We start from the raw sequence: 19,767 nt of genomic DNA on the forward strand, positions 1-19,767 counted from the left end.
AAATCAGCAGACAACGGGGGAGGAAAAGGACAAAGGCTGGAAGGCAGTAAGGGGAACATAGGAGGGAAGGAGGGAGGAAGGGACAATTGGGCCTGAGGAAGGAAAGAAAGAGAGAAAGAAAGAAAGAAATTACCAGACAATAGGGGGGGGGGGGAAGAAGAGGACAAAGGCTGGAAGGTATTGAGGTGGGGATCATAGGAAGGAGGGAGGAAGAGACAATTGGGCCTGAGAAAGAAAGAAAGAAATTACCAGACAACAGGTGGGGGGAGGAAGAGGACAAAGGCTGAAAGGCATTTGGGGGGGGGGTCATAGGAAGGAGGGAGGGAGGAAGGGACAATTGTTGGGCCTGAGGAAGGAAAGAAAGAAATCATCAGACAACCAAAGGTAGGAAAAATGATTTTATTTTCAATTTAGTGATCAAAATGTGTCAGTTTTGAGAATTTATATCTGCTGTCTATATTTTGCACTATATTTGTCTATTTTTCTATAGTTGTTACTGAGGTGACATTGCATATTTTAAAAAGTCATCTCCCTTGACATCTGTGCCCTGTCCCTGCCTACCACTAGAACACCAGAGGAAGGACAGGGTACAAAGCCTGGTAGGGAGGTGTGCAGAGCCCGGCAGGGAGATTTTGGTTCAGAATATTTTTTTTCTTGTTTTCCTCCTCTAAATGGTCAGGTGCATCTTATGGAGCGAAAAATATGGTATATGTTTTTATGTATTCCGCACAGATTTTGGAATGTGCAGGATATAACTATTTAAAATAAATAAATAAAAAATAATAAATAAATAAAAATAATGGGCTCCTTTTATCAAGCAACGGTAGAGCCTTTTACCGTTGGCAGGCAAGGTAAATGCTCTGATGCTCATAGGAAATGAATGAGCATTGGAGCATTTACCTTACTGGCCCACAGTAAAGGGCTTTTCTACTGCTTTATAAAAGGAGCCCAATGTTAGATGGTGATATATTAGGCCAGGGTTCTATCATGCCATGTTAGGGGTTTTTTTAATCACCGGCCACTGCAGTAAAAGCTCGTATTAGAAACAGAAACATTCACAAATGACAATTGTAAACTTTCTTTTAAGTACATCTTAAAAAGTTTGAAAGGAGCTAAAAAATGAGTGACTGGAAAATGCAATAATCTTAAATTATGGGCCCTTGAAAAATTCTCCAAAGACTTTATTTGCAAATGGATAGATAGATAGATAGAGGGGCAAAAGAAACATCTAAGTCCGATTTGGACGTAGGGCACTAATCACCCAAAGTTGGCAGTGGCAAAATGTCCATTCTCAAAAAGTACGTCCAAAATATATTTTTGCCCCTGAAAATCATCTATCTGTACATCCAGATATTTGATCGTCCAGACTGCCACTAGGTCTATCTTTATACCACATACTTGACCAAAAATTCATCCAAGTCTGAAACATCCAGAACAAGACCTTTTGGGTGTGGGAGGAGCCAGCATTGTGATTGACTGGCCACCCAGCAACAGAGCAGAGGGGCACCTTACAGGGCACTGCTGTGAACTTCACAAAAAGGGTACCACATAAACATCTCACTAGAACTCCCTTATAGGTCATGGTGAGCCCACCAAAACCCACTATACCCACCTGTCTACAACCCCAATAGCCAATATGGCTGCAGCTTGCACCTATATAGTAGTACAATAGGGTTTTGAGGGAGCTCACATGTTCCATCATGAATGTAGTGGTTAGAATGGCTTATGGGCCTGGATCTTCCTGTCTATGGTTCATTAGCCCACCCCCCCAGACTACTTAAGCCACCTCTGTGCAGCTCTACTAGACGTTCCAGATGCCAGGTGCTGATGTTCCGGAGGCAGGTACGTACTTTTTTATTCTGAACTTTGTGGGGTGCGATGTGGTCAGTGAACACAGGGGGTATGTGTGGGGTCTTTACTTTGTCCCTGCAGTGGTTATCTGGTCACTTTGGATACATTTTGGGCACTTGCGCGTGTCTTTACATCGTCTAAGTCACAACGTATAAGTTCTGTCTAGGCATTTGATTATCCCTGCAGGACGACTAAGTCTAGTTCGGCCCACATCCTGCCCTAACCACTCCAAAAATACCCCTTTCAGCTCTGGGCACACAGCGCAATTTAGAGAACTAAAAAGTCCATGGATATGTCTAAAAAGCCATTTCGATTATCGGAACTTGGATGATCTGTCTTTTAGGTTGTACAGGTGCCGACTTGGGATGGTTTTTAGATGTATTTAACTTTCAATTATGAGTCAGACAGTCTTTGGTAGTAGCAGAAATAGCTGATTACGTAAAACATATGAGACTATCTTTTTCATATGTTCTGATGCCAGTATTCTAGATTCCTGGTCTGTCAATTTTGCAACAGTTCCTTCAGAAAAATTTGCAATAGAAGTAAAACTACTTTGCAGTGACTGTTCCAGTCTATTAATTGCTAACATAAGATATTTCAAGGAAACCTCCTGCAAATTAAGTGAATCTGAGGAAACAGATGTAGATACTGTTAAGGAAACAGAAGAAGGTATCTTGACAGAGGCAGATTGTTCAAATCCTCCACTTGAATTAGACTTAGGAAGGGAAGGTACCTGCCAAATTAAGCCAGCAGTATCTAAGGCACTGCTTGCATTGAGGGTGCTACTAATACCAATTTCCCATACTAAAGCAAGTTGTTGGGGGGGGGGGGGGAGTATAGGACCCTGATGAAAGGGAAACTTCAGGGGAAGCAGATATATTTACAGGCCTTGATATTGACTATACCATTGCTACTTGAACATGCTGGTTCATATGTCCCTTCATTGTAGGAAAAAGAGCTGACTTCCCACCTTCTCAATTCCACATAGAAAGGAGCAGAGTAACATGTTCCTCACTCCTCATTAGCTCCAAAGGGGTGGGACCTGCCTCTTTGGTCACACTCTTTCAGACACACTAACAGGCATGTGCTGTGGTAAGGAGGCCAAATTATATTCAGTGCCGTGGAACCTCACTTACTAAGTAGATGAAGGCTGAATACTTTGCAAGTTCACAGATCTTCAGATCCTCCACAGCAAGGATGCCAAATTATACCCAGTGCAGTGGGGCCTTACTCACTGAGCAGGCTGGAACTGGTGTCTTTCCCAATACCTGATGGTAAAGACTGTATACCTCATTGTCTCACAGGTCCTCTAACAGGGTTTCATATGTAGAAAAAATTTATAAAATTATCTCCACTAGTGGTAACTTCATAATGCAGTGCTTACGTGAAATGTTCAATAGCTATCTACCGTATTTTCACGCATATAACGCGCGCGTTATACGCGTTTTTACCTACCGCGCATACCCCTCGCGCGTTATATGCGTGAGCGCGGTATACAAAAGTTTTAAAACATAGTTCCCACCCCGCCCGACGCCCGATTCACCCTCCCAGCAGGACCACTCGCACCCCCACCCCGAACGACCACTCGCACGCGCTCCCACCCGCACCCGCATCCACGATCGGAGCAAGAGGGAGCCCAAGCCCTCTTGCCCGGCCGACTCCCCGACGTCCGATACATTCCCCCCCCCCGGCAGGACCACTCGCACCCCCACCCCGAACGACCGCTCGCACGCGCTCCCACCCGCACCCGCATCCACGATCGGAGCAAGAGGGAGCCCAAGCCCTCTTGCCCGGCCGACTCCCCGACGTCCGATACATCCCCCCCCCCCCCGGCAGGACCACTCGCACCCCCACCCCGAAGGACCGCCGACTTCCCGACAATATCGGGCCAGAAGGGAGCCCAAACCCTCCTGGCCACGGCGACCCCCTAACCCCACCCCGCACTACATTACGGGCAGGAGGGATCCCAGGCCCTCCTGCCCTCGACGCAAACCCCCCTCCCCCCCAACGACCGTCCCCCCCCAAGAACCTCCGACCGCCCCCCAGCCGACCCGCGATCCCCCTGGCGACCCCCACGACCCCCCCACCCCCCTTCCCCGTACCTTTGGTAGTTGGCCGGACAGACGGGAGCCAAACCCGCCTGTCCGGCAGGCAGCCAACGAAGGAATGAGGCCGGATTGGCCCATCCATCCTAAAGCTCCGCCTACTGGTGGGGCCTAAGGCGCGTGGGCCAATCAGAATAGGCCCTGGAGCCTTAGGTCCCACCTGGGGGCGCGGCCTGAGGCACATGGTCGGGTTGGGCCCATGTGCCTCAGGCCGCGCCCCCAGGTGGGACCTAAGGCTCCAGGGCCTATTCTGATTGGCCCACGCGCCTTAGGCCCCACCAGTAGGCGGAGCTTTAGGATGGATGGGCCAATCCGGCCTCATTCCTTCGTTGGCTGCCTGCCGGACAGGCGGGTTTGGCTCCCGTCTGTCCGGCCAACTACCAAAGGTACGGGGAAGGGGGGTGGGGGGGTCGTGGGGGTCGCCAGGGGGGTCGCGGGTCGGCTGGGGGGGCGGTCGGAGGTTCTTGGGGGGGGCGGTCGTTGGGGGGGAGGGGGGTTTGCGTCGAGGGCAGGAGGGCCTGGGATCCCTCCTGCCCGTAATGTAGTGCGGGGTGGGGTTAGGGGGTCGCCGTGGCCAGGAGGGTTTGGGCTCCCTTCTGGCCCAACTACCAAAGGTACGGGGAAGGGGGGTGGGGGGGTCGTGGGGGTCGCCAGGGTGGTCGCGGGTCGGCTGGGGGGGCGGTCGTTGGGGGGAGGGGGGTTTGCGTCGAGGGCAGGAGGGCCTGGGATCCCTCCTGCCCTAATGTAGTGCGGGGTGGGGTTAGGGGGTCGCCGTGGCCAGGAGGATTTGGGCTCCCTCCTGGCCCGATATTGTTGGGGAATCGGCGGTCCTTCGGGGGGAGGGATGTATCGGACGTCGGGGGGGGGGCATCAGGCTTTCAGGATGGGGACAGACCTTCAAGGGGGGACAGTGCACGGAAGTCAGGGGGGGTGAACGGAGAGTCGGGACAGCGCACGGAAAGTCAGGGCAGTGCACGGAAGTCAGGGGGGGGTGAACGGAGAGTCGGGACAGCGCACGGAAAGTCGGGGCAGTGCACGGAAGTCAGGGGGGGGTGAACGGAGAGTCGGGACAGCGCACGGAGAGGCGGGGCAGTGCACGGAAGTCAGGGGGGTGAACGGAGAGTCGGGCAGCATGCGCGGTATAATCGTGAGCGCGTTATACCAAAGTTTTTGTGCTTATCATCGTGATTTCTGCGCGCTATACACGTGTGCGCGTTTTATACGGGTGCGTGTTATTTGCGTGAAAATACGGTATTTTATGCCCATTTTATCAAAGCAATGTGCTCTTATAAAATTGGGTTCCAGACTATCCCTAATAGTACACAAAGTGGATCTTTTATTAAATTGCATCATGATTTGCAATTAACACAGTTTAACGCATATTTTACCATATGCTAGCATAGTATTTTTTGCCGGGACATGCATTAATGTATCCATTAGTATGTGGTGCTTGCTCTCAGTTGTTGTGGGATAACTTAACTGTGCGTAAACTGGCTATTGCTTCCATGCCTGTTCACTGCACTTTCTATGCCGCATGAGAGAAAATTCGGAAAAAATCATTAATACCTGGTTTATCACGTGATAGCAGATAAACTGTTTTTGTAAGTTAATCACTTTATATACCTTACATACTTTAGTAAAAGAGCTCCAGGTATAAATTTATACCTGCTTCACAGAAGGTATAAATATATGCATATAAAAAATATGTGCAGACATCCCAACTCTACCCCAGTTCTAACCAGATTTTAGCCTTGGGGAGCCTACATGTAGATCACATAGAAGTTCACCTAGTTTTTATGTCTGCATTCCAGTACGCAATTTTATAAGAACCATTTTCCTTATGTAACACATGCCTTATAATTGAAAAAGAAGCTTTATAAAATTATGCCCTCTATTCAAATAATAAGTCAGTGATCATGAATAAATAGTTCTAGGCAATGCTCAATATAAAAATCTCAAACAAAGAAAAAACTACAAACCTTGTGTAACTCCACAGGAGTTGGTGACATGATTTCTTTCATTTCTTGTTTAATTTTTCTCAATGCTACTGACTTTCTTCCAGCATCGGATGGTAAAGTATTGCTACGAACAGCCTGGTTATAAAGTGGCCTTCCAGTGCTTCTTTCCTGAAAACTGGACTGTCTGCCCAGCTGACTGTGAAGCTGTGGATTCTTGCAGTTCAAGTTCAGTGTACTTCCTGACATGATTGTTGCCTATAGTATTAACATATAAGGATTTTATTCATAGCTAGATTGAAAAATAAGATTGGTTTATGAAAAATCTCAATGCAGGTGTCATAGACAATCACATTCAAATTCTGTGTTAGAACATAGCAAAAGGTAATAAATAGAATGAATACATTTTTGGTTTCATTTGTATGTAACTTATGAAGCAGCTAAAAAATTTTACAATCTTAACCTAGAAATGAAAGACATGCAACTGTTAACTAGGGGGTCTTTTTATTAAACCCCTCTTTTAAGAAACTGCATAGCAGTTTCCAGCGCGGGGAGCCGAGCTGAATGGCCCGCGCTGCTCCCAATGCTCATAGGAACTTAATGAGCGTAGGGAGCAGCGTGGCTCCCCTCGTTAGAAACTGCTATCACAGTTTTGTAAAAGAGGGAAAATGTGGTAATTTTTTTCACTTACCATGCAGTGGTAATTGCAAAGCCTGAACGGTAATGGTTAGGAGCGTTACCAGCAGGTTCATGTACAGTTGCCACAACAAAAAAGGGAGGAGCCTTAGGTGGCTGAACCAATCAGAATATTAAGCCCATCTCAGTGCATCCAGAAGAGGAAGGACAAACAAAAAAAGTTGACCCTTGGTGCTCCACAGAGATGAGACACAACCAAAAACAAGAGAACTGTGCAAGAAATGTTCAAGATGCAGGCTTTTTATTTGAAATATTGTCATTTAATCCACATAGTATAATGCACTTCAACCGCCGGTCCGCGGACCGGTGCTGGTCCGCAGAAAATTCCTGCCGGTCCACACAGGGCCGGCGAAATCAATGCGGTTAAATTTCCTGCCCCGGTGGTGTTGACAGAAATCTGCTGTTCCTTCCAGCCTCGGGCAATCAAGACAGGCTGCCGACGTCGGGCATTCCCTCTGTGAGTCTCGCCTATGCGGAAACTGAAAGTTGAAACAAAATAGGCGGGACTCAGAGAGGGAAGGTCCCAACGTTGGCAGTCTGTCTTGATCGCTGCCCCTGCCGAGTCACCGAAGAGGGCCGCAGGGATGGTACAGATAGAAGGAAGAGAGCTGCAGGTGCAGGTAGAAGGGACATGGTCCGTGTGCATGGGGGGATCATCGTGTGGATTGGCGCCATCAGCAGCGTCTGTGCCCACGTGTGGGATGCGGTGGGTAGGGGCCTCTGGCTCATCTTGGGCGGCAGGGCCTGCGGTGCAACGCTATTTGTGCCAGCTTGGGGGGGGGGCCGCGAATGTGCAGGGCGCGCAGGAGCAAGATCATGGGAAGCCTTCAACAGTGGCTGTCTCCCCTACCAGAAGCTCTCGTACTTGCCAGGGCAGTGATTCACTTCGGCAACTTCCCCTTTCTTCAGAGGCGGCAATGGACCCAAGGCTGCCTAAGGAAATCACTGCTGCAGTCAAGTACTGAGAGCTGCTGGAAGGAGAGGAAGCCACTGTTGGAGGCTGGGAAGCTGCTGGATAAAGTGAGAGCTGCTACTGGACCTGGAGGGAGGTAGAAGGAGAGATGCTACTGGGAGGGGAGGAGGGAAAGGGATGGGAAGATAGTTAATGTTGGAAAGGGGGAGGGGGAAGGGAGAAGAAAAAAGGAAGGAAACAGCTAGCAGGGGATTACAGGAGGGCAAGGGGGTCAGGGGTCAGGGTGGAATGGAGAGATCAGATGAGGGAAAGGGGAGAGACAAGAGGAATGAGAAAGTAGAGAGAGATTGATGCTGGAAAGGGGGTCAGCAGATAAATAAGAGAGGGATAAAGATGCTAGATCTGGTGTAGGAGAGATAAAAATGAGGAAAGCAGTGAAGCTGGAATGAATGATGTAAAAAGGAGAGAGGAGGCACAGGCTGGATGGAAAGGGGAGAGGGGCATAGAAAGAAATCAGATACATATGGAAGGGGAGAGGGCAAACAGTGGATGGAACGGGCAGATGCTGGATTGAAGAGACAGGGCAGACGCTGGAAAGAAAAGAGTGAAAAGAAGATGAAAGCAGAGACCACAAAAGGTAGAAAAAAATAATTTTATTTCTATTTTGTCATTAGAATAAATCAGATTTGAAATATATATCCTGCTAGAGACATAACTGGGGACTGCAAAGCCCAGGCAGTGCTTCTTTAGCTTCCAGCTGGCTTAGGGCTCTCTCTGACCAGAGGGCACTCCTCTAACACTATTCCTGTCATGTGTGACTGCAGTATTCTGTTAGCATGATATTTCTATGTAGCATTCTGTAATAACTTGGCTTGTTCAGTTTTCTTGATAGTAGAGGGCATATATGTGATGGGGAGGGGAGACAGGGGTTTTGTTGGTCCTTGCTCTGTATATTTATAAAATGACAATTGTACAGAATATTGTTTCTTTTTATACTTTAATAAAATATGTTCAATATAAAATCATAACTGAGGATTGTGCCGAAGGGATCAGATGGTTTGTGGGGACCGAGCTTGCGGAGACAGGGCCGAAATGTGGTTTTAAAAAAAATTTCAGTCTTAGTAGTTTGCCGGTCCACAAAATAATTCTTTTATTTCTGCCGGTCCACGGGTGTAAAAAGATTGAAAAACACTGGTATAATGTCTAAAACCCAATTGATGGGGACTGTGGACCCAACATGGGTCCTTGTTTCGACAACCCTGTCTTCCTCAAGGGTCCTATAGATCAGTGTTTTTCAACCTTTTTTGGGCAAAGGCACACTTGTTTCATGAAAAAAATCACGAGGCACACCACCATTAGAAAATGTTAAAAAATTTAACTCTCTGCCTATATTGATTATATATAAAGTAATTCTCTTGAATAGGAATCAAATAAACACAAAGAAAGTATTTTATAATTACTTTATTATGAAATATTAAGTAAACAGAATAGTGAAAAATTATAAAATACTTTATTCAGTGCGAAACCTGAGCCTGTTTGGCTGAACACAAAGCTGATATTCTGGCTGGAATCGAAGAAAGACACACACGTAGCTCTTCGTCAACAGCTCTCAGTCTCTCTCTGTATTTGGTTTTTATAGCATACAAAAATAGACAAATATACCCTCCTCCATCCTTTTTATTAAACCACAATAGCAGTTTTTAGCGCAGGGAGCTGCGCTGAATGCCCAGCGCTGCTCTTGATGCTCATAGGCTCCCTGCGCTAAAAACCACTATTGTGGTTTAGTAAAAGGTGACCATATTGTAAAATATAGACAGCAGATATAAATTCAGAACTGTGCATAGTAAGTGAAGGGAAGTTTTCATCTCTGGGAATTTACCCAGTTAACTATTAAGTTATTTGGGCAAATTCCTTTGAAAACTGTGGTAATACTGCCTCCACTTTGCTAAATTTAAAATAAAATCATTTTTCCTACCTTGTCTGGTGATTTCTGGTTGCGCTTTCTTCTTCTGACTGTGCATCCAATCTTTCTTCCCTTCTATCAGCCTGTATGCTTTCTCTCCTCCATACCTCATTTCCTCCCCCAACTTTTTCTTCCTCTCTCCCTGACCTTTCTTTCTTTTTTTCTGTTTCTCTTCTTTCCTTCTGTTTCCCTGCCTGCCCCCTTTCTTTCTTTCTCCCTGCCGTTCCCCAAGCCACTGCCACTGCCGCTGCCATCGGGGAACAGGACCCACCAATGGATAACAGGCCCCAAAGCCGACTCCGACGCATGCTCTCCCTGACGTCAATTCTGCAATCGGAGAGGAAGTTCCGCCCAGCCAGGCAGCGATTGGCTGGCCCGAATTTCCTCTCTGCCTGCAGAATTGATGTCGGGGAGAAGAAGACTTATCGGCTCGATAGATTAGATCGCCAAGACAAAGTGAGTCCTGGGTGATCGACTCACTTTGCCTTGGCGAGCTACTGGCGCCCCTGCCTCGGGCCCCCTGTCAGCTCCGGGCCCGGCGGCCCTGCGGCACACCAGGCAACATCTCGCGGCACACTAGTGTGCCGCGGAACAGCGGTTGAAAAACACTGCTATAGATAATAAAACATAAATGGAAATGTACCCTAAAATAATATGTAATTTATTTGTAAATAAAGTGTGATGTAATGTAAATGAATTAATGGAGATAAATCAAAAAAGGTGAATCAAAAAAGACTGCTGTCAACAGAATGTATAAAGGATAAAATAATCATGAGTGACCGAAATATAAATTCATTTAAAGGTGGTGAAATAATGAACTATCATTTAATAGTGTGGAAGTGACGTTTTGTGGTGAATGATGTGACGTATTTCTTTGAAGGAAAACCAAACAAAAACTGCAGACAATGTACACGATGCAGGCAAGAATTTATTGTACCAAAGTTAAAATGCAGTAATAAAAAACCTTTTTACCAACCAAAAGACCCAACACGGTCCGTGTTTCGGACAATACGCCTTCGTCAGGGGTCCATGGTAAATAAGGTATACAATGTACCGCAAAAAAATGAAGGTAACAACAAATGCCTGTGTATTACACCAAGAGCCGCTGCCAAAAACCAAATCACTTAAAAGCAGATTTGTTTTTTGGCAGCGGCTCTTGGTGTAATACACAGGCATTTGTTGTTACCTTCATTTTTTTGCGATACATTATATACCTTATTTACCATGGACCCCTGACGAAGGCGTGTTGTCCGAAACACGGACCGTGTTGGGTCTCTTGGTTGGTAAAAAGGTTTTTTATTACTGCATTTTAACTTTGGTACAATAAATTCTTGCCTGCATCGTGTACATCAGGGATGTCCAATACGTCGATCGCGATCGACCGGTAGCTCACGAAGGCAACATGAGTCGATTGCGGAGCCCATCCCGGGCTCTGTGATAGACTCGTGTTGCCGTCCTGATCAACCGGGCCGATCAGCCTTCCTCTCCAGTGTTCTCCCCAGGGCCTTTTAGCTGGGCACCCAGCTGCCGCCGCCGCTGCTGAACATTAAAAAAACACAAAAAAACCCGACTTGGAGATTTCAGCCCATAGCGAACTTATGCTCCGGGGCTCTAACGTGTGCATGCCGGCTTCCCTTCTCTTCCCTCCGAAACCGGAAGTTATGTCCGGGGGGGGTGGGGAGAAGGGAAGCCGGCACGCACATGTTGAGAGCCCTGAAGCAAGCGTTTGCTACGGGCTAAGGCGGGAGACAGGTTAGTGAAGCATTTGCTCTTCTTGATGCCGGGTCCTGCCTACTTTCTGTTTCCGTGAAGGCAGGACCCGGCAGCATTTCCCCCAATAGGTCATTCGCGATCTTGGGCCGATCAGCCTTCCTCTCCCCGATGGCAGAATTGATGTCGGGGAGAGGAATGCTGGTCGGCCGAAGCAGGGAGAGCTTGGGGCGGCGTCAGCTTTCGGGCCTGTTATTGGTGGCGGTTTGGGTCCTGGTCCCCGATGGCAGTGGCAGTGGCTTGGGGGAGGGCAGGGAGAAAGAAAGAAAAAGGGCAGGCAGGGAGACAGAAGGAAAGAAGAGAAACAGAAAAAAAAGAAAGGGAGTCCGAGAGAAAGAAAGGGCAGGGAGAGAGGAAGGAAAAGTTGGGGGAGGGAATGAGGTCTGGAGGAGAGGAAGCATACAGGCTGAAAGAAGGGAAGAAAGATTGGATGCACAGTCAGAAGAAGAAAGTGCAACCAGAGACTCATGAAAACACCAGACAAGGTAGGAAAAATGATTTTATTTTCAATTTAGAGAATTTATATCTGCTGATATTTTACACTAAGGTCCCCTTTTACTAAACCGCAATAGAGGTTTTTAGCGCAGGGAGCCTATGAGTGTCGAGAGCAGCGCTGGGCATTCAGCGCAGCTCCCTGCGCTAAAAACTGCTATTGTGGTTTAGTAAAAAGGGAGGGGGGTATATTTGTCTATTTTTGTATGGTTGTTACTGAGGTGATAGTGCATATAGTCATCTGCTTTGACCTCTGAAAAACCCTGGAATAGGAATGATAATTAACATTTTCTATGCGTACAGTGTGCTTTGTGTTTTTTTAAAATTTTATTGTTGGTAGATCATTTTGACTTGGTCATTTTAAAAGTAGCTCGCAAGCCCAAAATGTGTGGGCACCCCTGGTGTACATTGTATGCAGTTTTTGTTTGGTTTTCCTGTTTTGGTGGTTTTTCTGCAGATTCGGTTGGATTTCTTTTTTTGTATTTCTTTGAAGTGAATAAATTAATACCCCTACCAATGAAGAACTTACTAAGTGCCTACAGCATGCCTGAGGGGGAAAAGATAGCAAAAACGGATATCAGACGGAAACATCCTAGCTTAATATAAGCTAGAAAGTTGCCAAAAAACCGTGAGGACAAGACAGGAGCTACAGAGAAGAGAGCATAGATAGAGATCCCATATTTAGCGGGCTTGTACCAGTAATGAAAATAATACGCTGAAAAAAATATAAAAGAACTAGTCTTTAAGCCCATTACATTAACGGGTGCTAGAATATATGTCTGTCTGTCTTTCTTTCTGTCTCTCTCCGTACCCCTGTCTTTTTCTTTCTGTCTCTCTTCCTCCCGCTGTCTTTCTTTGTGTCTGTCTCTCTCCCTGGCCTCCTTTGTCTGTCTGTCTTTCTGTCTCTCTCCCTGCCTGTTTGTTTCTTCCTTTCTTTCTATGTCCCTCCCCACTTCCCTGTGCATCAGCAGCAGTATTCCCCCCCTCACTTCCCTGTGCAGAAGCCGAAGCCACTTCCCTGTTCAGCAGCAGTATTTCCCTCCCCCTCCACTTCTCTGTGCAGCAGCGGTATTTCCCTACCCCTCTACGTCCCTGTGCAGTAGCAGCAGCAGCATTTCCCCCCCTCCCCCCTCCCAAGGTCTGGCTGGCTCCTTTCTTTGACTGTTGGGACTTTGGCATCCCCACCAGTATTATACCTAATGTGTGTAGGAGAGAGAAGAAATGTGTGCTGCTCAACAACCTATTGACTGTCCTATAGTGTCCGCAAGAAACTCCCTGTTAGAGAGAGTACGCAAATATGGAGATAGTTTCCTCTGTCCTTTGGTACCTTTGGCAGATTAATATATGAAAGACACAACACATTTTCTGAATATCCTGTCTCAACTTGATGCAAAATCAGAAAAGATATGATTATTGGTGTTGGATGTTCAGGCTGAAGCTTTTGAGGTGATAAAGACAGTCCTTACTGTTTTTTTTTATTACAACTTTTAAATTTGGCATTGTACAGTTATGAGAAGTGGCCAAGTATCCCTCAGTCTCTGGTCTCCTTCAGCGGCTGTGTTTTTGCTTTGTTTTTCACCCTTTATTGTAAGGAACACGTTTTGTTTGTATGTTCAAATGATTTTTATTGTTTCAACAAAAACAAGCGAACACAAGTAGTAGCATCAGTCATAAAATAACAGTACAAACATAACCTCCCCTCCCCCCATCCCTCCCCACCCCGAGAGTCCAGAGCCATACCAAGAGATGAGAGTCTGGATTCTAGAACTTGGACACACAAGGAAATGGTCGGTTAAGAGCTGTGCTCCAGGCTAAACAAGCTACTATTTCAAATTTAAAACTCCAACAATTCAATTTTATTTGGAAAAAAGATTGATAAGAAGAAAATGTCATCAAACAAACAAAATAAAAACGATGCAGGAACCGGAGGATCAGGAACCAGCAGTAACAAAAGATCAAAGCCAGAACCAGGGACACCATCAAGAGTACCACTGCCTGCAGAAGATCAAAATATGATGGCAGAAATAAAACAGATAAAGGATATAGTACTGGAGATCAAAAAACAACTACAAAAAGCAATAGATGATGTTGCTATATTAACAAAAAGAGTTGATCTAATTGACAACAAAATGACACACTTAGAGGAAAGAGCAGAGGAAGTACATACTGAGGTTATACAAAACAAACAAGCCTGGAAGGAAATGGAAATATTAAAGAAAGATCTGGAAGACTGTGTGAATAGAGAAAAAAGAAATAATTTAAGAATTATTGGGATGCCGGAAGGAGTGGAAAAAAATGATCCTATCAATTTCTTAGAACAATTCCTCCCAAAGATACTGCCTATAAAATCCAAGGTGCCTCTTGAAATAGAGAGGGCACACAGAATACCGGGACAAAAAACAACCACACAAAAAGGTCCAAGAACTTTTATTTTTAAACTACTAAGATATCAACATGTAGTTGAAATATGCCAGCTAGCTAAAGCAAATAAAAACCTAAGATGTCAAGATGCACGGATACATATTGTGCCAGACTTTGCTAGAGAAACTGCTCAAAAAAGAAAACAACTCCTTGATTTAAGACCTCAGCTACGAGCACTAGGGGCAAGATATGGATTACTCTACCCAGCGGTGATGAAGGTAACATTAGGAAATAAAACACAAAATTTTAATGATTCTAAAAAACTAGCAGAATACCTTGAAACATTTGAACAACCAATGACATCTTAAAAAGAAACTTTGGGAATATTTTAAAGTATTTAATATAACAAGAAGACATTAATAACTTTTCACTTTGATTTATTATATACAAAATAATCTAAACATTAAAAAACTGTAAAAACCGTTTAGAATGCTAGAATTTTTTTAAAAAAAGCAAATAACAGGAAAATGGAACAACTTGAAAAGAATGCAAACATGTCAGTAACAGAATGTTGTGGAGGGGAAAAAAAAAAAAAAAGAACATTGATCTACCTGGAGAATTCAATATATATGCAGCTGAAGGGACGAGATGGAGGAGCATGGATTATATGCTCACGGAGAGAAATGGAGAAAGGTGGAACACTAGAGATACTATGTTTGCTGAGTTGCTGAGTAGAGGAAGGGATCTGCGTGTCAACAGGAAGTACAAACAGTAGTGCAACCTGCGTGAAAACTTGTGGTCGATTGGGAAGTGTCTCATTAAAAAAAAAAAAAAAAATCCTGAATAGAAGGCTACCAACACATGAGTAAATTACAAACTGAATCTGCCCTGCTCCTATGAATATCCTGGAAGACCCATACGCTAAGATGTGGAACATAATGACTACAATTATATTAGTAAAAGAAGCAGAAAGTTAATTCCCACCCAGTTGGAGGAGAACAGCTGAGCCCTTCCTTTATGTTTGCCATATGTGCAAACAAGCTTGTAACCATTCCCAGCTGATACACTGAGCTAACTGTTATGCATTCTTGGCATGTTCCCTGACAAAGATAGTGAAGAACGTTAAGTTTATTATAGAAGTTCTTTAAAAAAAAAAAAAAAAAATTGTCTTCAAATGTTGTATTTCTTCTATATCTTTTTCTCATCTATTTTATTCTCATCCTTCTCATACTTTACACATATAATTTTGAAAGAAAGATATTGCATTTTATTGGATATTTATTTACCAATGACTTTCACTATATACTTAAACTGAATTTATTTATTTACTTAAAAATGGGTTAATAGATACTTTGACTAACCTGACAATTGATATATTGCAATTTTAAGAATCCAGAATAATAATAAATATGTAATAAACACTTTCTAGGCTTTTAAGTTTTTAGTAATGCCTTTAAGTTCTTAGGAACTAAGCTTTTAGTCAGGCTTGATTGAATTATATGAAACTCTGTTAAAATCCTGTAGATTAGAATCATTTCTTTGCTCTATTCTGTTTTAGAGTAATTTTTTGTAAAATAAAGAAAGGTAAGAATTATAAGGGGAAAAAAAATAGATATATATATATATATTTCTGAAAATGAATAAAAGAGAAAATAAATATAACAAATATTAGTATAAGGATATATTATACTATGTTATTAGCATGGAGTAATAAGTATAAAACTATAATTTATTTTTTAGCTTGTAATGGAGTAATGTTAAACCTGATCTATGTTGTGTTTCCAAGTGATCGTATACAAATGGGGTGGGAAGGGAGGGAATGGGAGGGTATTAAATTTTAAGGGTAGGGGTAAAATAGATAATTCCTCAAACTATCTTATTTATGGGAAAATGAAGTTCATAAAAAACATTGCAGATGGGATTGTTATAATACATATTACATTAAAATTAAATGGATCTTAAAATAATCTCTTTAAATGTTAATGGTCTAAATCACCCGATTAAAAGAAAAAAGGCATTATTATTTTTGAAAAGGCAAAACGCTGATATATGCTGCATACAAGAGACCCATTTATCAAATAATGAATCCATAAAGCTAAAAGATGATTGGGTCAAGCAATGTTACTTTTCTGCAGCAATAGGAAAAAAAGCTGGAGTTGCAATATTAATAAATAAAAAATGTTCCGCTTCATTTAAGTTTAAGGCAGCTGATCCTTTAGGAAGATGGATATATATAGAAATGGACATGGGAAATACCACCATGACGCTTTTCAATATATATGCCCCTAATTCAAATCAAAATGAATTTTTTAAAACTCTGCAACAGTTGATTCTTCCACTGGCTACTTCAAATTTAATAGTGGCAGGAGATTTCAATGCTGTGATGGATCCATTGATAGATAAAAGCCCGAGAAGATTTATAAAATCATTAGGTCTTGACAATTTGGTGCAATCTTGTGATTTAAAGGATATTTGGCGTATACTTCATTTTGATGGTCGGGAATTTTCGTTTTGTTCACAAGTCCATAATTCTTTTTCTAGAATAGATTATATTTTTGTTTCTAATCAATTAGTACATCAAGTCACACAGGCTGTCATTGATCCAATTGTATTATCTGATCATGGTGGAGTGTGGATTGAAATTAAAATAATAGATCAAAATATAAACAGACCTATATGGAAATTGAATAATACATTGCTTGCAGATAATGACTTTTGTACAAATCTTATAAAAAAAATAGAAGAATATTTTCAAATTAATGATACAGAAGAAATTTCCATAGAGACTTTATGGGATGCGTTTAAAGCATATACTAGAGGACAAATTATTTCTTATTCAGCAATGAAAATAAAAAAAGAAAAACAACAATTTATAGAATTAGAAAAATTAATAAAGTCTCTAGAATCAAAATTAATTGAAAAATGGGATTATTTGACACAACAAGAATTGTTAAAAGCTAAAGGTAAATATAATGAAATTTCTTCAAAAATCATTAGAAAAGATTTATTTGTACAACAAGCTCTGTATTATGGAAATTCGAATAAGGCGGGAAGATTGCTTGCAAATTATCTCAAAGCAAAAAAGAAAAAAACAAAAATAATTGCAATTCAAAATGAAAATAAAGAAATGTTATCTCAAACTAATCCCATAATAAAACAATTTTTAAAATTCTATAAAGATTTGTATTCTTCCGAGCCCTATTCAGAAAAGGAAAAAGATGGAATAGAATTTTTAAAGTTAATAAATGGACCAAAGATTCCTGAACATATAAAACGAAGTTTAGAAGAACCAATATCCTTAAAAGAGTTAGGTACAGCATTGAAGTCCCTCAGAGTTGGATCCGCTCCAGGTGGAGATGGTTATACAGTAGAGTTTTATAAATCATTCCAAAACATCATAATGCCCTATTTATTAAAATTATATCAGAAACAACTAAATAAAGGTTGTATTACAGGTACTATGGCTGAATCAATAACTATAGTTTTACCTAAGCCAAATAAAGATCCTACTTTGGTATCAAACTATAGACCTATTTCTTTAATAAATGTGGATGGAAAAATTTTAACTAAGGCAATAGCATTAAGATTGGCTAAAGCTCTCCCTTTCATTATTGATATGCATCAAACAGGTTTTGTTGCTCAAAGACATTCGTCTCATAATACTAGATTGGCACATCACATGTTATATTTGACAAAATCCATCAATGACCCAGCATTCTCTATTTCATTAGATGCGGAAAAAGCTTTTGATAGAGTGGAATGGTCCTTCATGTTTCAGACAATGGAATGGTTTGGTATAGGATCCGGTTTTATACAAATAATAAAGGCATTGTATAACTCCCCTGTTGCTAGATTATATATTAATAATGATTTTTCAGAAAAATTTATTCTACAAAGAGGGGTTAGACAAGGATGCCCACTATCTCCTTTGCTTTTTGATATCGTTTTAGAACCCTTGTTATTAGCTATAGAACAGATAAAGGAGATACAGGGTATTCCACATTCAGATAGAGAATATAAATTATCAGCATATGCGGATGATATATTACTTTATTTGAGAAATCCGGAAACAACCATTCCAAAGCTACTCGAACTGATTGAAAGATTTGGAAAATTTTCAGGATATAAAATAAACTGGAATAAATCAGAAGTACTTCCACTCAACGTACATTGTACAAAAAGTTTATTTGACTCATTTTCTTTTATTTGGAAAGAGGAAGGATTAAAATACTTAGGAATTTGGATTACAAAAACTATAGAAGAAACTATGATAATCAATGAAAAAAATTTATTACAAAAAGTGTCAGAAATGTGTGAGCAATGGAATCCTTTGTGCATATCTTGGTGGGGGAGAGTGCAAACTGTAAAAATGATGATTTTACCAATAGTTTGTTATCAAATGGGTATGATACCAATTTTTTTCCAGGGGTCTTTTTACAAAAAATTGGATAAAATATTAACAAAATTTATTTGGCTTGGAAAAACCCCCAGAATTGCTCTAGTATCTTTACAAAGACCAATTGAGGAGGGAGGGGTAAATTTTCCAAATTTTTATAGGTACCATCAAGCCTATATTATGCGTCATGGTATGTATTGGATCCTCCCAGAACCCATTGAACATATACCAGATTGGTTCTGGTTAGAATGGAGATTAATGTTTCCTTTACGTCTGAGTCATGTGATAAGTATTCAAATGCCAAGGTTATATAAAGATCATAAAATATTAATGGATACTTGGAAAACTATAAGATATATAAGTAATCTAACTCCTATTCCAATAACTAAATCAACGACTCAAACAATATGGCTTAACCCAAAGATCAAAGTTGGCGGTTTTAAAATTATCTGGAAACATTGGATGATGGCTGGAATTTGTATTTTAGAAGATGTAATAAATAAAGGTAAACTGCTTGAGTTTTCACAATTGCAAAATAAATTTGGTTTAAATAAATCACAATATTTCAGATGGTTGCAATTGAAGCAGGCCATTCAGACAGGGTTCTCTGAATGGAAAAATCTTAATAATTATCATAGTATGGAATTCTTATGTTTTCAGATAGATTCCATGGGACACCAGGCCGCAATGTGGTATAAATTAATATCTGGATTTATACATAAAAAAAAAAAAATGGTCTTAGAGATATTTGGAGCATTGAGATTAAGCATCAAATTAATGCATCTCAATGGCCACGACTTTGGTCTTGGAGGATAAGATGTACAATGTCAGCATCTATGAGACAAACTTGGTTTTTTATTTTACATAGAGCTCTATGGACCCCTACACGTTTACATAGAATTGATAGCTCTAAGTCTAATAGATGCTGGCATTGTCATCTAGAAGCAGGGACATTAGATCATCTTTTATTCTATTGTCCATTCATATTAACATTTTGGAAATCAATTTGGCCCCAAATAAATAGGATGTTAGAAAATCCAGTAGCCTTGACATATGATACAATTCTATTTGGTACTACAATGAGAGCCCATAGTCAAATCTCATCAAATAACAACAAACTTTTATTTATAATGACTGGAATAGCAATACAGCAAATTACACGTAATTGGAAAAATTGGGACAGATTGAACTATAATTTCTGGTGGAACTCAGTTTGCCATATATATAAGATGGAACATGCATTTGCAACACAAAAAGGATATATG

The 19,767-nt window shown here is 41.9% G+C and overlaps 1 protein-coding gene across 1 annotated transcript in view; it reads right to left on the reverse strand.

Annotated features, from left to right (window-relative positions):
- The window catches only part of GRIP1 (glutamate receptor interacting protein 1), a 399,879-nt gene that overhangs the window by 29,837 nt on the left and 350,275 nt on the right, over positions 1–19,767 (reverse strand). The window contains 1 exon segment of the mRNA XM_033958481.1: positions 5,936–6,169. Coding sequence (XP_033814372.1) covers positions 5,936–6,169 — 234 coding nt within the window.

Source organism: Geotrypetes seraphini, chromosome 9, assembly GCF_902459505.1.
Source record: "Geotrypetes seraphini chromosome 9, aGeoSer1.1, whole genome shotgun sequence".
NCBI classification, from domain to species: domain Eukaryota; kingdom Metazoa; phylum Chordata; class Amphibia; order Gymnophiona; family Dermophiidae; genus Geotrypetes; species Geotrypetes seraphini.